Source organism: Elephantulus edwardii, unplaced genomic scaffold, assembly GCF_000299155.1.
Source record: "Elephantulus edwardii isolate Elephantulus edwardi_28Jun2011 unplaced genomic scaffold, EleEdw1.0 scaffold00493, whole genome shotgun sequence".
Lineage (NCBI taxonomy): Eukaryota > Metazoa > Chordata > Mammalia > Macroscelidea > Macroscelididae > Elephantulus > Elephantulus edwardii.
The window spans coordinates 85,717-102,920 of record NW_006400243.1 but is presented as its reverse complement, the minus strand read 5'-3'; the positions used below and the strand labels follow the sequence as shown (position 1 = coordinate 102,920).

Below are 17,204 nucleotides of genomic sequence, written 5' to 3'. Positions count from 1 at the left end.
ACCATGAGATATCATCTCACTCCAGTAAGACTAGCAAAATTTAACAGAACAGCAAGCAACAAATGCTGGCGAGGTTGTGGAGAGACTGGAACCCTGATTCACTGTTGGTGGGAGTGTAAAATGGTGCAACCACTGTGGAAAGCATTGTGGCGCTTTCTCAAAAAGTTGCCATTCTTTCTTTTTAAATGTAGGACTGTTTTTGATGATAGAAGAATTAAACAAACAAGTTCTTACTTCCCCCCTTGCTGCTGTGTGCTGTTGAGTTGGCATTGACCTTGCCGAGGCAGTTAATCTCGCGGGAGGTAATTGCCCATCCTTTCTCTTGTACGGCAGTTGGTGGGTTCAAACCCACGCTTTCAGGATTGCAGCGCAGCTTCTTACCACTAGGCCAACAGATCGTTCCTACAGTGGGGTGCTCTAATTTGAGTACACTGCAGGGTGATGATCCCTTTCTCAGTAAGATATGTGAAAAAAAAACCCAACAAAACAAAAAAACAACCACAACCCCCCAAACCCCAACAAACTCATGATTGCCAACTTGGAGAAGTCACGTATAAACACTTATCTTGTGTATCTGATAATTGTTTCCAGTCAAATGAAAAAAACGTTCTTACTCTGAAATTTCTACCTTAGAAGTATAACTGGGCTTTGTTTTGTTCTTGTCCTGATTTTTAAATTAGTTCTGTGGGTTGTTCTTGTGGTTACATGCTGCCCAGTTGACTACAACACACCTGCCCTGTCCTGGGCCAACCTCATCGTCTCTGACACACCTAATCCATTGCCTCAGTCACTGTGTCAACCCATCTCATCCTGGATCGTCCTCTCCTGCACTGTCCCTCCACCTTTCCAAGCATGACATCCTTCTCCAGAGACCGGCTTCTTCTGCCATCATGCCCCAAATATGTGAGACAGAGCTTTAAAATCCTTGCCTCCCAGGAACAACCTGTTTTTCCCTCTTCTGGACTGACCTGTTTGTTCTCTTGGCAGTCCACAGTGTGTTCAATACTCCTCCAGCACCACAACTCAAAGGCATCAATTCCTATGCTATCATCTTAGTCATTGTCCAGCTCTCTGACGCATAGCAAGCAATTGAGAAGACCATGGCCTGGATCAGGCACACCTTAATCTCTCTATTGATATGGTTGCTCTTTAGTGGAGTGGTCCCTGATGGTAGGTTTTCCCAGTGTAACTCATCTTTTGATTTCTTGGCTTCTGGTTTCAAGGGTATTGTGGCTTAGTGGCAAGGAGCAGAGCTGGCAACTCAAAGGCAGGCAGTTCGAATCCACTAGTAGCTCTGTGGGGAAAAGATGGATAATCTCCTGCTGTGTGATGTAAGACTCCAAACGCCTGCTTTGAGTTTGTTCCAACTCCACAATAGTGATTGTTATTGTTGTTGTTGTTGTTAAGTGCCATTGAGTCATAGGTGACTCATAGCGACCCTATGAACGAAAGTCCTCAACACTTGCATGACTTTCATCCTCTCTCCAGGTTCATAGGGTTTCTGGAGGCAAGCTATTACGGAAGTGGATGCCACTCCTGCTTCCAAGCGTGTTTTACTCAGGGAGCTCCACCAAACACTGTTTACCATGGGGTGACCAATATCACATTTGGCACATCAGTGTCAGTGTTCAGCTTCACAGCAACCACAAGTTACCTCTGTATGGCAAGTGGATAATCACAATAGTGATTAGGTATATTAAATACAATGTATATAAATGGATGCCTGAAGCCCAACATGAATGAAGAATTATGTAGAACACAGTGCATATGAATGGAACACAATGTAAATAAGGTCTTGTATGACCAATAAAAAAATAGTAATGAAAATCTAAACTTATTCTGGAGGCCACTTATTCTTTCTGACCCATGATCTTGGTCTGCACATCTGATACTAGATGCTGGATAAGAATTTAGCTATAATAAACAGAAACCCCGACTTAAACTCCCTAATGCTAAAAATGAGAACAGATTGCTCCAACGTTTGAGAAGTAAGTCCCTGGGTCGTTCTGCATTGCTGCAAGCTGGTGAAATTGACCCTGTGACTCCTTACACAATGGTGTGTGAAAGGACCAGTTATCAGAAACTCAGTTTCTGGTAAAGTACAGTTAACCCCACCCCACCCACTTGAGTAGTTTTTTAACAAACAAACAACCCCCACCTGTGGTAAATCCCACCCTGGTTGATCAACTGCCATAAAGTGGAATTCTTGTTCTTTTTAAGGGCACAAGGGATTAATTTTTCCACATTCCTGTAACTGAAGTAACCGATAAGATTCAAATATGTTTCCAAACCGTTTCCCTGAGCTATGGCTAGCCAGTTGAAGGTGGACAAATACCCAAACTACTGTGGATGGCCAATCATGGCGTGCATGGTTGAGTAGGGGAGTAGCAGAGGTATAAAAGGAGGGGCAGACATCAATTCGGGGCTCTCGGCTGGATGCTGCTGTGTCAGCACGTGGGAGCCCTGGTTCGAACTGGAAATAAACTTTGTTAATTCAGCTAATTGGCTCAGTGATCTTTTTGGGGAACTCGCTCCGTTACAGTGTGAAGCACTGTCTTGTTCTACACCATCTCTGTGATCAGCTGTGGCTCAGACCTCTGTTAACTATGGACTTTGCATGGGTGGGTTTTTTTGGAGATTGCCAGGCCTTTCTTCCTAGTCTAGAAGCTCCACTGAAGCCTGTTCAGCATCATAGCAAAAGGCAACCCTGACAGATAAGAAGCAAACATGCACTGCATTGGCCAAAAATTCAACCTGGTTCTCCCAAATGAAAAGTGACAATTCTGTTTTCATTTGAACCTCAATGTCATCAGGCTCTAACTCTTGGCTCTATTTCCTCTCGGTGGACACCATTGCCAGCCTTGGCCATTTTATTACAACACAAATGGAAGGGAGGATGGATTTTATGTCGGAGTTGAACTATGATGGCCCTGTTTGTTCTGGCATGATTGTTGGATAATGGAATACATTAACTTAGTCCATGGTATATTATTTTTTAAAATTTTTTTAGTCCAAGATATATTCTTGATCCTCTTAAGCTGGTGATATTGTCAGCTTCCTTAGAAGCATATCAGCATGCAGTGGGGTATGGCAGTTCTCCCAAGAATACTTCCATTAAATGGGGCAAGGATATTGGCTCGTGAAACTCTAAGTGGCTAGGTTCACATGGTTTATCAGCTGCAAAAACATGGGTGGATCAGGACAAACTGACTATTGGAAGATTAAATATTCAGTGTGAAGTTTACTGATGGTGGATCAATCACATTGCTTTTGGAAGAGGATACTGTAGTCATTGGATTGCTTATGGATTATTGTCTCAATCTCAGCAGGTATCGGACAGCATGATAATAAATTCTCTCCTCTTCTTTGTTCTAATTCCCTCTTAGGAAAATACCATTTCATGGCAAACCCATATATCCAAATCACACAGAACGAAAAGCTATGATTTTATCATCTTATGCTGGAATCTTAATGGTAAGGAAAAGAGCAGTGTTTGCATATATGCATATTTCACATAAAAATATGTGTTGCATTGGGAAAATCTGCTGTCAAGGGCCTCTCCAAAGTGCTAAAGAGTGAAGGTGTCAGTTTAAAGACAATAGGTGCACCTGATGAAAGCCATGGTCTTTTCAATTACTTGCTATCTGTCTGAGAGCTGGACAGTGACTATGGATGACAGGGGAAGAATTGATGCCTTTGAGTTGTGGTGCTGGAGAAGAGGGCTGAACATCCCATGGACTTCTAAAAGAATAACAAATCTGTCTTGGAGAAAGTGCAGTCGGGGTGCTCCTTGGAGGCAAGGATGGTAACACTGCATTGCACATACTTTGAGCATGGTGTTAGAAGGAGCCATTCCTTGGAAAAAACAAAGTGCTTGGAAAGGTGGGTGGTCACCGAAAAAGAGAGAAAGACCCTCAAGGGGATGGATTGACACAGTGACCGTAACAATGGGCTCAAGTGTGTCAGCTGATGACGAGGGCACAGGTTAGGGCAGGGTTTAGATCCATTATTCACAGGGTCGTTTGGCTCATTGTCAACTCAAGGGCACAGAACAACAGTATGCATAGTCTGTAGGGAGTTGCCCTGCTAAGCCAAAGGTGGACCCTTGCTAGCAGCAGAAACCCACCAGAGCGTCCAGGAGAGGAAAAGGGATGACCTCTTTCGGTGCTATTTATAGTTGGGAAAACTCAATGAAGGGTCAGCTATGAGTCCCTTCTGACTGGACAGCAATGGCAGCTGCATTTTAATATTTATCCCATTTTAAGTCAATTTTATAGAATGTTTAAGATTTCACATAATATTTTTTTATTACGATAATAAAAGAGCGTGGCTTTTTAAACTATTGTTGTATGCCATTGAGTCAGATCTGGCCCACAGCTGACCCTCCAACAAGTTTCCAGAGGCAGTTTAATCACACAGGAGGGGGTTGCCCATTTTTCTTCCATGTTTCAGCTGATGGTGGATTTGAACCACTTGTCTGGGGGAGGCAAAGCCATTCCTTCCCACTACGCCACCAGAACTTATGAAAACATTCATTTTAAAAGAAAAAAAGCCAAAGGAAAGCTATAACAAATAACTCTTATCTGGATACTATGATTTACTGTTACTCAGAAGTTGTTTGTTTCATGCCATTCAGGCAGAGAATTAGACATATTGGAGCTATAACTTTTAATTCTTATTTTTCATGGAAAAAAAACTATAATATACTAATACATTTTGTTGTTGATAACAGAACAGCATCCCAATTGAAGAAGTGTTTAAAATTTATGGAGCTGCTATCTCTACCAATTCTGATAAAACCAAGGTAAGAAGGGACTGGGTTTCAGAAGGGATTTCTGGAGAAATTGTAAATATTTTCAGGTCCCTGTTGTTAAAGAACAGAATTGTCTATAAGGATATATAAAGTTAATGTAGGCGTAACTTTCTTGGGTAACAAATGTGTGTAAAACACCTTTTTAAGCTGTGTAAGGCTGGGCTGTGGCATCAAAGAGCACTAGTGTTAGAGTCTAGATTCTGCTCTGTTTCTGATTAACATAGTATCTCGTTTACACTTTTGGAAATAGCTCTGTGAAAATTACTGTCGCTTCTAAAACTAGGGCAAGCTGTGCAAAGTTCATTGTCATGGTAGATTATGCGCTTTGCTTTTGCCACATTTCTCTTTCACATATGGCTACTCAGCAATCATGAAAGTGTAAGAGAAGCAGTGACCTGGGAGCCCAGAAACCTGGGTTCAAGTCCTCACTCTACTGTTACGAAGCCCTAGATATATCATCTTCCATCTCTGGTTCTTCATGGAGGAAGCTCTGATGTCCTAGTGATTAAGTGCTCTGTGGCTAACCCAAAAGTCAGCACCTGGAAGTTATAAGAGATCTCGTTACATTAGTTAAGGGAGAAACTGTAAAAATCTAGTTCAAATGAAATTAGTGAACCCTTACCTTTTTAAGTGAAGAAGCCCAGATACTGTAGTGTTGAGCTGCTAATTGAGATGCCAAGTGGTTCAAATCCACCAGCTGCTTTTCAGGAGAAAGATGAACTAATCTGCTTCCATAAATATCCTCAACCTTGGTAATCCAACAGGAAGTTCTGCTTGTCCTTCAGGTTGCTATGCATTGGAATTGGGAGAAGGTAGACTCCAAACTCCAGTCTTGACAGAGTGTCAATGAGGAAAAGCTGTAAACATGGGTGTCTGAGTAGCCAGATGATGCAGGTTTATTTAAAGTGGACAGGACAGACAGATGTGCAGTTTAGAGGTGGTTGGGCCAGTCCCTCTAACTTATCATCCAATGATTAGGTTATTCATGAAACAGACTTCATGATTTAGCACTTTTACTGCTCTGTTAGAAAAGTTAAGATCATTGCTTGAGTCAGAAGCATCTTAGTCTTTAAACTGTCATCATTGCTCTTCAGTATTTTGAAGATGTCCCTGCCAGTGGACTTGCCCAATGCATATCTCTTTGTCTCCCGACTGCTGGTACCAAAGGTGTTTATTGTTGATCCAAGCAAGATGAAATCATTGCCAACTTGAATCCTTTCTCTGCTTCTTATGATGTTGCCTGTTGGTCCGGTGGTGAGGACCTTTGCTTTCTTGATGTTGAGATATAATCCATGCTGAAAGCTGTAGTTTTCAAGAAAAAGCTGCAGTTTGTAAGAATTGATGTCTTTGAGTTGTGGTGTTGGAGAAGGGTACTGAATATCCCATGAACTGTCAAAAGATCAAACAGATATATGTCTGGGAAAAAGTGCAGCCAGAGTGCTCCTTGGAGGCAGAGATGGCATTGCTTCCTCTCTCATACTTTGGGCATGTTGCTGGGAGAGGTTATCCCTTGGAAAGGGACAGCATGCTGGCAAAGGTAGAGAGAGGGTCAGTGAAAGAGGGGAAGGCACTCAATGAGAAGAATTGACACAGTGACTGCAGGCATGGGCTCAAGTGTGTCAGAGATGATGGTGATAGGGCAGGGTTCAGGTGTGTTGTTCATAGGGTCACTATGAGTTTTCTTCACTCAACAGTACCTAACAACAACAACAATTGCTCAGTTAGAAGCTCTGAGGTGCCGTTGTTTAAACCTTTGACTGTTAACCCAGATGGTTAGCAGTTTGAACCCACCAACTATTCTGTGAGAGAAAGATGGGGTAGGTACTATACTTCTTTGAAGAGCTGCATCTTTGTAAATCCTGTTGGGTGGTTCTGCTTTGTCATCTGCAGTCACTGTGTCAAAATTGGCCCCAAAGCAGTTGCTGTTACATTGTTAGGTGTGATCAAGTGGAGTATGACTCATAGTGACCCTATAAACAACCAATTTAAATGCTGTCCTACCCCTTGCCATCTTTACAATCTCTGATGTACTCAAACCCATTGCCACAGTCACTGTGTTAACTCACCTGGCTGAGGGTCTTCCTTTCTTTTAGTTCCCCTCCACCTTCCCAGGTATATTATCCCTCAGAACGAATAGCTTCTCCCAGCAGCATGCCCAAAGTATGTGAGACGAAGCTCCATTATCTTTGCTTCCAAGGAGCACTCTGGCTGTATTTTCTCCAAGACATAATCATGTGTTTTGTCAGTCCATAGGATCTTCAGCTCCCTTCTCCAGCACCACAGTTCAAAGGCATCAATTCTTCTTCTGTTACCCTTGTTCATTGTCCAATCTCAGATGCACAAGTGACTGAAAAGACCATGTGAAGTGCACCTTAGTTCTCAAACTGACATCATTATTCCTTGATAATTTGGAGAAGTTCCTGGCTACAGACTTTCCCACTACAATATATCTCCTGATCTCCTGACTGCTGGCACCAAGTATATGGACTGTGGATTCAAGATGAAGTCGTTGATAGTCTCAATCCTTTCTCCAGCCATCATGATTTTGCCTATTGGTCCAGTGGTGAAAATTTTTGTTTGCTTGATTTTGAGCTGTGACCCATATTGAAGGCTGCCATGTTTAACCTTCTGCACCAAGTGCATCAAGTCTTCCTCATTTTCAGCAAGCAAAGTTGTGTCATCAGCATGAAGGTAACTGATGAGTCTCTTCCCAATCCTGATGCAAAATTTTCTTTATCGACTCCAGCTTCTCAAATAATTTGTTCAGGTTATAGATTAAATAGGTATGGAGAAAGGATAGAACCCTGACACACACCTTTCCTGGTTTTAAACCGTGTAGTGTTCTCTTGCCCTGTTCTCACAACAGCCTCTTGGTGAAGGTTTTGCATGAGCACAATTAAGTGCTCTGGGATTCCTGTTTTATTACAATGTCAGCCACATTGTTGTGATCCACAGTCAAATGCCTTGGCAGAGTCAATAAAGCACAAATAAACATTCTTCTGGTGTTCTTTGCTTTCAGCCAGGATCCGTCTGATATCAGCAATGATATCTCCGGTGCCACGGCCTCTTCTAAATCCAGCTTGAATAGCAGGAGAGTTGTTTGTGTGTTTTTCTTTTTCTGATCATTATCACTTGGTCCTCACCTTACAATCAGTAACCAATCTCAAAAGCCCAGGCAGATAGACAGACTGCATAATGACCAGCCCTCAGTAGAAAAGCCTCACAGATGGAAGTTTTCCATAGAAGACCTATTATCTGTCTATTGCTACAAATGTGAGTGTCAGCTCATCCCAGATGCATAGATGAAGGCAGTTTGTCTAACAGGTAAGCAATAGGATCATAGAGCTAGTTGCCCAGATTTAAATCCCACCTCTATCCTGAGCAAGTTTTTGCACCTCTGTCGGCCTCTGAGTCACCTTTAAAAGCAGGGGCTATAAACAGGTTTGTTTGGAAATGAAGCGAGTTAGTATCAATAAAGCCCTTGGTGCTTGACACACAGTGATCTCATAATGATAACTAGAACTAGTCTTCTGGTTTGTTATGATGTGCCATTGAGTCAGAACCAACTCAGAGTTGGCCCTTGAGCAGGATTTCAGAGGTTACAAATTGTTGGAAGAGATTGTCCCTCTTTCTACTGTGGGGCAGCTGTTGGATTTGAACTGCCTGCCTCGAGTTCACAGCTCAACTCCTTACTCACCAGGCCAGCAGAGCTCCCTGGCCTGCTGGTATTGGGAGTTACTTGATTTCCTCTTTGTCTCTCTAAGTCGGGATTTCCCAACTTTATCCACGTTTTGAGGTGGCACCTTTCTGTTGTGGAGACGCTCATCCTGGACCCCTACCAGCTAGATGCCATTAGCAGCTTTCTTCCAGGTAGGAGGACCAAAAATGCATCCAGTTGCTGCCACATGTTCCTGGGAAGTAACGAACAGTAGAGGCTGGGAGAGTTGTTGCTGCTAGGCTCATAGTTAACTATACCTCTATGAACTCTACGACCCTATGAATAATTGATTGAAACCTTGCCCAAGCTTATACCATCCTGATAATCTCCACCATTCTCAAGCCCATAGCTGCGGTCACTATGATCACCCATCTCATCGAAGGTCTTTCCCGCTGTCTCTGACCCTGTGTATGGTCACTCTGTATGCTAAGCAAATCATGAAGCTGGACTACGTGAAGAAGAACGTGGCATCAGGACTGGAGGAAGAGTCATCAACAACCTGTATTATGCAGATAACATAATCTTGTTTACAGAAAGTGAAGAAGACTTGAAGCACTTACTGCAGAAAATCACAGACTACAACCTTCAATATGGATCACGTCTGAACATTAAGAAAACAAAAATCCTCACCATTAGACCAATAGGCAACATTTTGCTAGATGGACAAAGATCGACATTGTTAAGGATTTCATTCTACTTGAATACACAATCAGCACCCATGATAGCCGCAAGCAGCAGAAATCAAAAGACATGCTGCATTGGGAAAATCTGCTGTCAAAGACCTCTCCAAACTGCTAAAGAGCAATGGTGTCAATTTAAAGACTAAGGTGTGCCGTGGTATTTTCATTTGAGTCCTATGTATCTATGTACTTTCATTTTATTCCTATGGATGATAAATAAGGATGACTAAAGAGGAACTGAACCTCTTAACTGAGCTGTTGGAGAAGAGTCCTGAGTACACTGTGGACTGTCAAAAGAACAATCTGTGGTAGAGAAAGTGCAGCCAAGGTGCCTCTTACAGGCGAGATGACGAAGCTTTGTCTCACAGACTTTGGGCATTATCAAGAGAGGCCAGCCCTCTGAAAATGACGTCATGGTGAGAAAAGAAGAGGGTCAGCAAAAGAGAGGATGATCCTCAAACCGATGGGTTGACAGTCACTGTGGCAACGGGCTCAAGTATGTCAGAGCTGGTGATGACGGATCACGACAGGACATGGTTCAGCTCTGTCCTTCATAGGGTTGCAACAAGTCAAGTGGACCTGAAAGCACCTAACAACAATAACTGGTTAGTAGGTCATAGTAGGTCTAGACTGTTGTAAAGATTGAAAAGTGAAATAGCCAATTGGGTCCCCACAACAATGAACACTCTTGGTATCAGCAGCCAGGAAATCAAGAGACAAATTGCATTGGGAAGGTCAGCTGTCAGGGACCTCTCCAGAGTATTGAAGAGCAATGACATCAGTCTGGAGACTAAGGTGCACCTGATCCAGGCCGTAGTCTTCGCAATTGCTTGCTATGCATCAGAGAGCTAGACATTGACTAGGGATGATAGAAGGAGAATTGATGCCTTTGAGCTGTGGTGCTGGAAAAGAGTACTGAATATACCATGGACTACTGGGAGAACAAACAGGTTCCTCTGAAAAAGGAACCTGCTTCTTGGAGGCAAGGATTCTGAGGCTTCGTCTGACATACTTTGGACTTAATACAAGAAGGGACTTGTTCTTGGAGAGCAACATCATGCTTGGGAGGGTGGAGGGACAGTGCAGGAGAGGAAGACCCTCCATGAGATGGGTTGATTCAGTCACTGGAGCAGCAGGGGTAAGTGTGTCACAGACAATGGGGTTGGCACAGGATAGAGCGGGGCTTAGGGCTCTCATACATAGGGCTGCTATGAGTTGCAAGCAACGTGACAGCACGTAACAATAACAACAGTGTAATTATTAATACTATTTTTACTAACATAAACTTTTACATATTTTTGAGCATCCAACTATCACAAAAGATCTGATATGACATACAAATCTAAAACTGAGGGTTTATCAGGTGGCTGGTCCCAGCCCCTCCCTGCTTCCCCGATTACCAGCTCCAGCCTCTGTCTTCCAGACATTTTCCACCTCTTAATAAGAAACTGTATGTATGTAGCGTTTCTGGAATTAAACTGTAAAAGCTATTTACAATAGCTCTTTGGGATTTAATATAATTTCACAAGATAGCTTTAAATGGACAGAGACAAGGTTGTCAAAAAAATTTCATTATCTTCAAAGGTTCTTCAATTGCTGTGTGTTACCTAAATGACCTTTGATTCTTTTCAATAAAATGCCTCCCAATCATCAGTAAAAATCCTTCCCAAGCAGAAGCTTAAGACATTATTGAATACTAATTAGGTTATGTAGAATTTCTGCAACTGGTATCGGCCACTTAAGAGAATGTGGGTACTGGGTTTATGCCATATGGCTTTCTCAGGGATATTTGCTGCCACCTGGTGGCAGAAAAGCATCAGGACAAGGTCTTTTTCACCAATTCCGTTTTCTTTGCAGTAGGGAGTTTCCTTTTGTTGATTTTGTTATTATCTGCCTTTAATTAGGCTACATGTCTACTTCATCCATGCACAACACAATTGAAAGCTACCCACAGGGTTTATTTGACTAATTTTCAGACGTTGCTCACCAGACCTTTCTTCCTTGTCCTTCGTACCCTAGAAACTCCACTGAAAGTTGTTCAAGCATCATGGCCACGCTCAAGTCTCCACTAAGAGACTGCAGGTGGCTTGAGGTGCATATGCCAGGAAAACCGTGCCTCCTGAATGCCAGTCTCCAGAATCCTGCCACTGAGCCTTTTTTGCTGATGAGAGCTGTTTCCTTCTGGGGACTTTGGACCCATAAAACAAATCCAACCACAGTTCTCACACAAGTGAAGTGTTCTTGGCAACTAATTTTGGAGAAATAGAAAATGTCCAACTGAATTTTAAAACTGAGTAAAAGGACCATGCATCCCTGTCGACAAATTAAGGAAGCACTAGAAATAATCTTTAGCTTTTTTTACTGGAGAAAGAGAAGAAAGGGACTGTCCCAGTTGGAACAGGCTCAAAGCGGACCCTCCAGTGGGTTTTTGGAGGCTGCAAACCCTGGGACAGAGTACATTGCTTTCTCCCTTGGAGCCTCTGGTGGATTAGACCTGCGAGAGAGGCGCCACCTTGTGGTTAGTAGTACAGGTCCTCCTGACTTTGCCACCAGAGGTAAAACTAAGCATTTCTGCAAAAGCCCAGGGTGGGAGTGGAGGGCACCAGAGGGGCCACTTTCCTTCTCTCCCCCTGAAACCATCACCCAATATCTGACCTCCCTCCGTCCACCTGCACCCTGAGTCATATCCCAAGTGCAGGTCCTGCTTTTCAGAGGCAAGCCGACTGGAGTCCAGGGCAAGTCTGGTCACTTGCCTGCTTTCTGGCCTTAGACAAATCTTTTAACATCTCTTGGCCTCAGTTAGGGAGCTCTGGTTGCCTGGTGGGTTGCACTACTGACCCGAAGGTAGGCAGTTTGAATCCACCAGCTGCTCCGTGGGAGAAAAATAGGCCATTTCCTCTCTTGTGATTTGCAGCCTCTGAAAGCCCAGGGGAGGGTCAGCTATGAGTTGGTTCTGACTTCAGGAGAGTGAGTGCATAAGTTTCACTTTCCGTGTATTTATTGTTGAGTGTAGTTGAGTAAATTCCAATTCATAGTAACCCTCTAGAACAGCGGAACTGCCCTACCCTCAACATTCTGGATCTCCTAGGCTATACTATTTATGGGAACAGCTTGTCAAGTCTTTTGTCCAGGCTGGTTTCAAAGAGAGAGCCTTTGTGTTAGAAGCCAAACTCTTCACTATTGGGACACTGTTGTTGTTGTTGTTGATTGCCTTCGAATCAAGCACGACTCATAGTGACCCTATGAACAAAAGGCCTGAAGCCTTTCTATAACAATGGACATTTATCAAAGTTCATAAAGTTTCCAGAGGCATGTTGTTTAGGAAGTGGATGCCACACCAGAGCTCCACATATAAATAGGCATAATAAAGATTACTCAACCACATGATACCCTTTGAAATTGAGAAACCTAACAGAATTAGGATGCAGTGATATCATCAAAGTTAAACAAAATGCCAGGCACTGGGGAACCTTTATTATTAGCTGATGTAATTTCCATGTTCATCCTGCTCAGGCTGCAAGCCTTCTTCCTGTTGTAGGCAAGACCCACCAAGAGAGCAGATTGACCTCTGGGCAACAGCCACCTCCTCACCTCTTCTGCCTCTGCAGCCCAGCACTGCCAGGCACCTTCAGTATCTGCCTGTATCTTCCCTTGGTGATGCTGACTAAGCCCAAATTGTATATAAATAGTCACGTGTTTTCGTGATAAGAAGAGGGACCTATGCTTTAAACCAAAGTTCAATACTGACATATCTTAGCAACAAGAGATTTAAAATTGCTTTCAATATCAGCCATGTCTAAGCAAAGACTAAGAACATATGTTTTAACTATGAAGATCAAGTAAGGAAAGAAACACACACACTCAGCAGGTATTTGAAATGAAATAAAAGCAGCAGAACTCTCTAGTGCACTCTCTCTAGTCCCATGCCAGAAGAGCCTGGTCATCACTGCCTTGAATTAAGAGTGCATTAGATTAAAAAAAAATTTCTTTACAGCTTTACACATAGTAGCCTTAATTATGATATTATTTAGCTTTGAATTTTTTTTTACAATTTTACATAAATTGAATAATAGCAAGAATATTAGTCTAGGACTTCTTTTTCACTCACATTTTGCTTTTGAAATTCATTCATGGTGCTGCAGTTGTTGTTGTTATGTGCCATTGAGTCAACTATGACCCATAGCAACCCTGTGAACAATGGCTTTGAACTTTGCTCTATCCTGACCCAACACACCTGGCCTCATTGCCACAGCTACGGCATCAATCCATCTTATCCAGGGGTTTCCTTCTCTGCACTCTCTACCCTCTACCCTTCCAAGCATGATGCCCTTCTCCAAGGACTGGTCCCTCCTGGTATCATGCCCAAAGTATGTGAGGCAGAGCTTCAAAATCTTTACCTCCAAGGAGCAAACTGATTTCAGCTTCTCCAGGACAGATTGTTCTCTAAGCAGTTCAAGGCTCTTATCTAGCACCACAACTCAAAAGCATTGATTCTTCTAGTATCACCTTTATTCATTATCCAGCTCTCAGCACTGGAGGCTGATCCTTCGTATTGGAAAATTAAAAAATGAGGAACAGTTACAAATAGTCACTAATAATTGGAACATGGAATGTATGAAGTATGAATATAGGAAAATTAGACATTGTTGAAAAATAAATAGGATGCATAAATACTGGCATTCTAGGCTTTGGAGAACTGAGATGGATTGACATGGGCCTCTTTGAATCAGACAATCTTATGCTATACTATGCTGGGAATGAAAAAATGAGGGGAAATGGGTTTGCATTCATGGTAAAAAGGCCATTTCTAGATAGATTCTGAAGTACAATGCTCTGAGGAACAGGATACTATCCACATGCATACAAGGAAAACCTGTCAATGCCACTATCATTCAAATACATGCACCAACAATTAAAGCCAAAGAGGAGGAAAGAAAGATTTCTACCAACTTTTGCAGTCTGAAATCAATTGAACATGCAATCAAAGTTCATCAATTAATAACTGGTGACTGTAATGCAAAATTTGGGAACAAGGAAGAAGGATCAGTAGTCAGAAAGTATGGACTTGGTAACAAGTCTGAGGCTGGAGTTAGAATGATAGAATTTTGTACAATGATTTATTCATTTCAAACACCTTTTATAAAAAATGCAAATGGTGACTATACACATGGACCTTACCTGATGGACTACAGAGGAATCAGATTGATTACATCTGTGTTAAGAATCACAGCAGCTTTATTCACCATTTGGAAACAGCCCAAATGTCCAACCACAAACAAATGGATTGAGAAAGTATGGTCTATTCACACAATGGAATACTATGCAGCACGCAGGAGCAATAACTTTGTAAATTATTACCTAACTTGGGAGGGAATGGAGAGCATATGCTGAGTGAACTAACTCAGTCCCACAAGGATAAATATTGCATAAAACCGTCATAGTAGAATGAGTATAAAGGTCCAGGAGGGATGGGAGAGGCAGGAAGCAGAGGGACGGGGATGTACAGGGGGAAGAGGGGATTAATCATTGGATTGTACAATTTGATGGCGGTGAGGGAAATTGAAATAATTTGTTCGAATTTATATTTGAATTTTGTAAATAGACTAGTGGAAAGAAAAGAAAAAAATTACCAGAAAAGCTCAATATCAGCTGACTGACATTGTGTTCTAGACGAGGTAGTTTATTTTCACGGAATATATTATTCCACTGTAGGAATGTACCACCATTTATTCCTGCATTGTTCTCTCTCAGCTTTTTGGATGATGATATCTACTATTTGTCTCCTGTTGCACAGTGGAAAAGGTTCCTGTGTACCGTTAGCGTAGGACAGAAATAACTTAGGATAAAATAAGTCAATTTAACACCTGTTGTTAGTTGCCTTGGAGGTTTGTCTTGATTCACAGTGGCCGCATGTGACAATAGAAGTTTTCTGGGTTCTAATTTTTATGGGAGAAGACACTTAACCATTGTACTATATCGTAAGTTGTTATTAAGACTTGACACTTATAGGCTTTTAAAGTTTTTTTTTTTTTTTGCAATCTTTTAAGTGTCTTGTGGTTTTTTACTATGGTTTTAACTTGCATTCCCCTGATTACTGATAGGAAAGTTGTGAAATGCATGTATTTCTTTCTCTTCTATAAAGTGCCTGTTAGATTCTTTTGTCATTACCATTTCTATTGGATTATCTTCTTTATTTAGGAAGTCTGCATTTTAAAGGAAGAAGGATACTACAAGTTACAAGTAATCAAGTCTTAGATTTATCAGTACTTCTCTCATATGAAATGTGCCTGTTTTTCTTCATAAACATAAAAATGTTTTGGAAAATATCATTTTACAATACCATGGGTTTTGAACAAGCACAAAGTGGTTTTGTTGATAGCCACAGAAGACAGGGCTCTTGCCTGGCTTACAGACCACACCACCTAGAACAGGGTCGGACCCACGGTAGGTGCTCAGGAAACATTTGTTGCAGTAACTGAGGGACCATCCTAGCCTTGTAGGAATTGTCTGTGCAGTGCAACAGCAGGATGGGTTGGTATCACGAACTCTCACATGCTGGCTTTGCTATATGCTGCTATTATGCTTTAAGGTCACAGGTAAGAGAGTGAAAGAATTCTAGCTTGGACTGAGGAATGTTAGTGTGGAATAAAGGGGTTGTAGTGGGGGCATCAGTGTAAGGAGATACTTGAGCTCTTGTTGTTATATGTGCCGTCGAGTACAACTCACTGTATGAATAGCAGACCTGAACCCTGTTCTATCCTGTGCCATCTTCTTAACTTCTGACACTCTCGAGCCCATTGCAGAAGTCACTGTGCCAACTGATCTGGTCTGAGCAGTAGTGCCCAGGAAAACTCCACGCCTTTACAAGCAAAAGAAGAGGAAATGTGTTTACCAGGTGCAGAAGACTTGGTAAATAGTGTTAGTATGTAAAAGGGCATTCTAGTCAAAGGTTACCAACCACATGAGGAAAAGTGCTGTAAGAACATTTATGGCATAGGAGCATGCCAAGAGAAAGTTCCTAGCTTTTTTGGAAGACGAGTTCATTAAACAGATGAGTGCTATAACCATCATTGTCTTCAAGTCAGAACTGACCCTCCAGTGGGTTTTGAGGCTGGGAATCACACATTGCAATCTTTCTTGGGTGGAATTCCTGGCAGATCCAAACCCCCAGAGAGGCAGACACAGCCTTGAAATTAGCACCTCCACTCCCTATGAACTATGCCCCCAGAGTTCCCGTGCTAGGACCATAACATTTTACTAATGTAAAGTGTGTCAACTTCTAAAAGCAGGACTGTTTTCTTTCCAGGTTCCTCCAGCCTTCCGCCTCTCTTTGCACCCATTTGCCATGCTAACAGCACCCAAAGCCGCAGAATACGCCCGCAATCAGAGTAAGCTGACTATCTGCAGAAAGAGATTTAATGAAGGTTAGGTGCAGGGCTCACAGTGTAAGGCTGAAGTTGTAATGGTAATTTGATTTCTCTGTCTGGTCAAATGAAATCACTTGATTTCCCGTCATCTCATGACCGAAATCAAGCCAGTATTCCTTCCCATCCCTTTGGTGAAGGGAACAAGGTGGAAGAGAAGGATGGGTAGTTGTGGGTGGAGTTTTGTTGTTTTTTTTTTTTTAGAAAATGGCTTTGTACACAGATGTGGTCATTACATTACATTTTTCTGTAGGTGTCAAGTTAAGAAGAGGAGCAACAAATAAAAATGCCACCAACAGCTCAATGAGGGCGACAAAGGCCACGGAATGGAAGTCAACAAAAAGTTTGTCTTTGAACGTGCAGCCAAAGAACAAAGTATGTCTAAATGCAGATTGACTCAAACAAGTATCAGATTGTTTAGGAGCAGTTATGTTGCTCAAAGTCTGTTCTTTGGGGTAAAATGCTCTGGGTATGAATCTGTTCTTGTTGTGTGCTCTCAAGTTGGAACTGACCCATAGCTGGCCCTCCAGTGGGTTTTCAGGGGCAGTGCAATTCCTCACCACTAAGCC

General features: G+C 42.3%; 1 protein-coding gene across 1 annotated transcript in view; it reads left to right on the top strand.

The window, feature by feature from the left end:
• The window catches only part of LOC102874988 (chromosome unknown open reading frame, human C2orf80), a 23,070-nt gene extending 6,039 nt beyond the window's left edge, over positions 1-17,031 (top strand). Inside the window, exons 4-7 of the mRNA XM_006903012.1 lie at positions 3,387-3,474; positions 4,733-4,804; positions 16,518-16,599; positions 16,889-17,031. Of these exons, the coding sequence (XP_006903074.1) occupies positions 3,387-3,474; positions 4,733-4,804; positions 16,518-16,599; positions 16,889-17,031 (385 nt within the window). The remainder of the gene's footprint in view (positions 1-3,386; positions 3,475-4,732; positions 4,805-16,517; positions 16,600-16,888) is intronic.
• Positions 17,032-17,204: the final 173 nt, after the last annotated feature.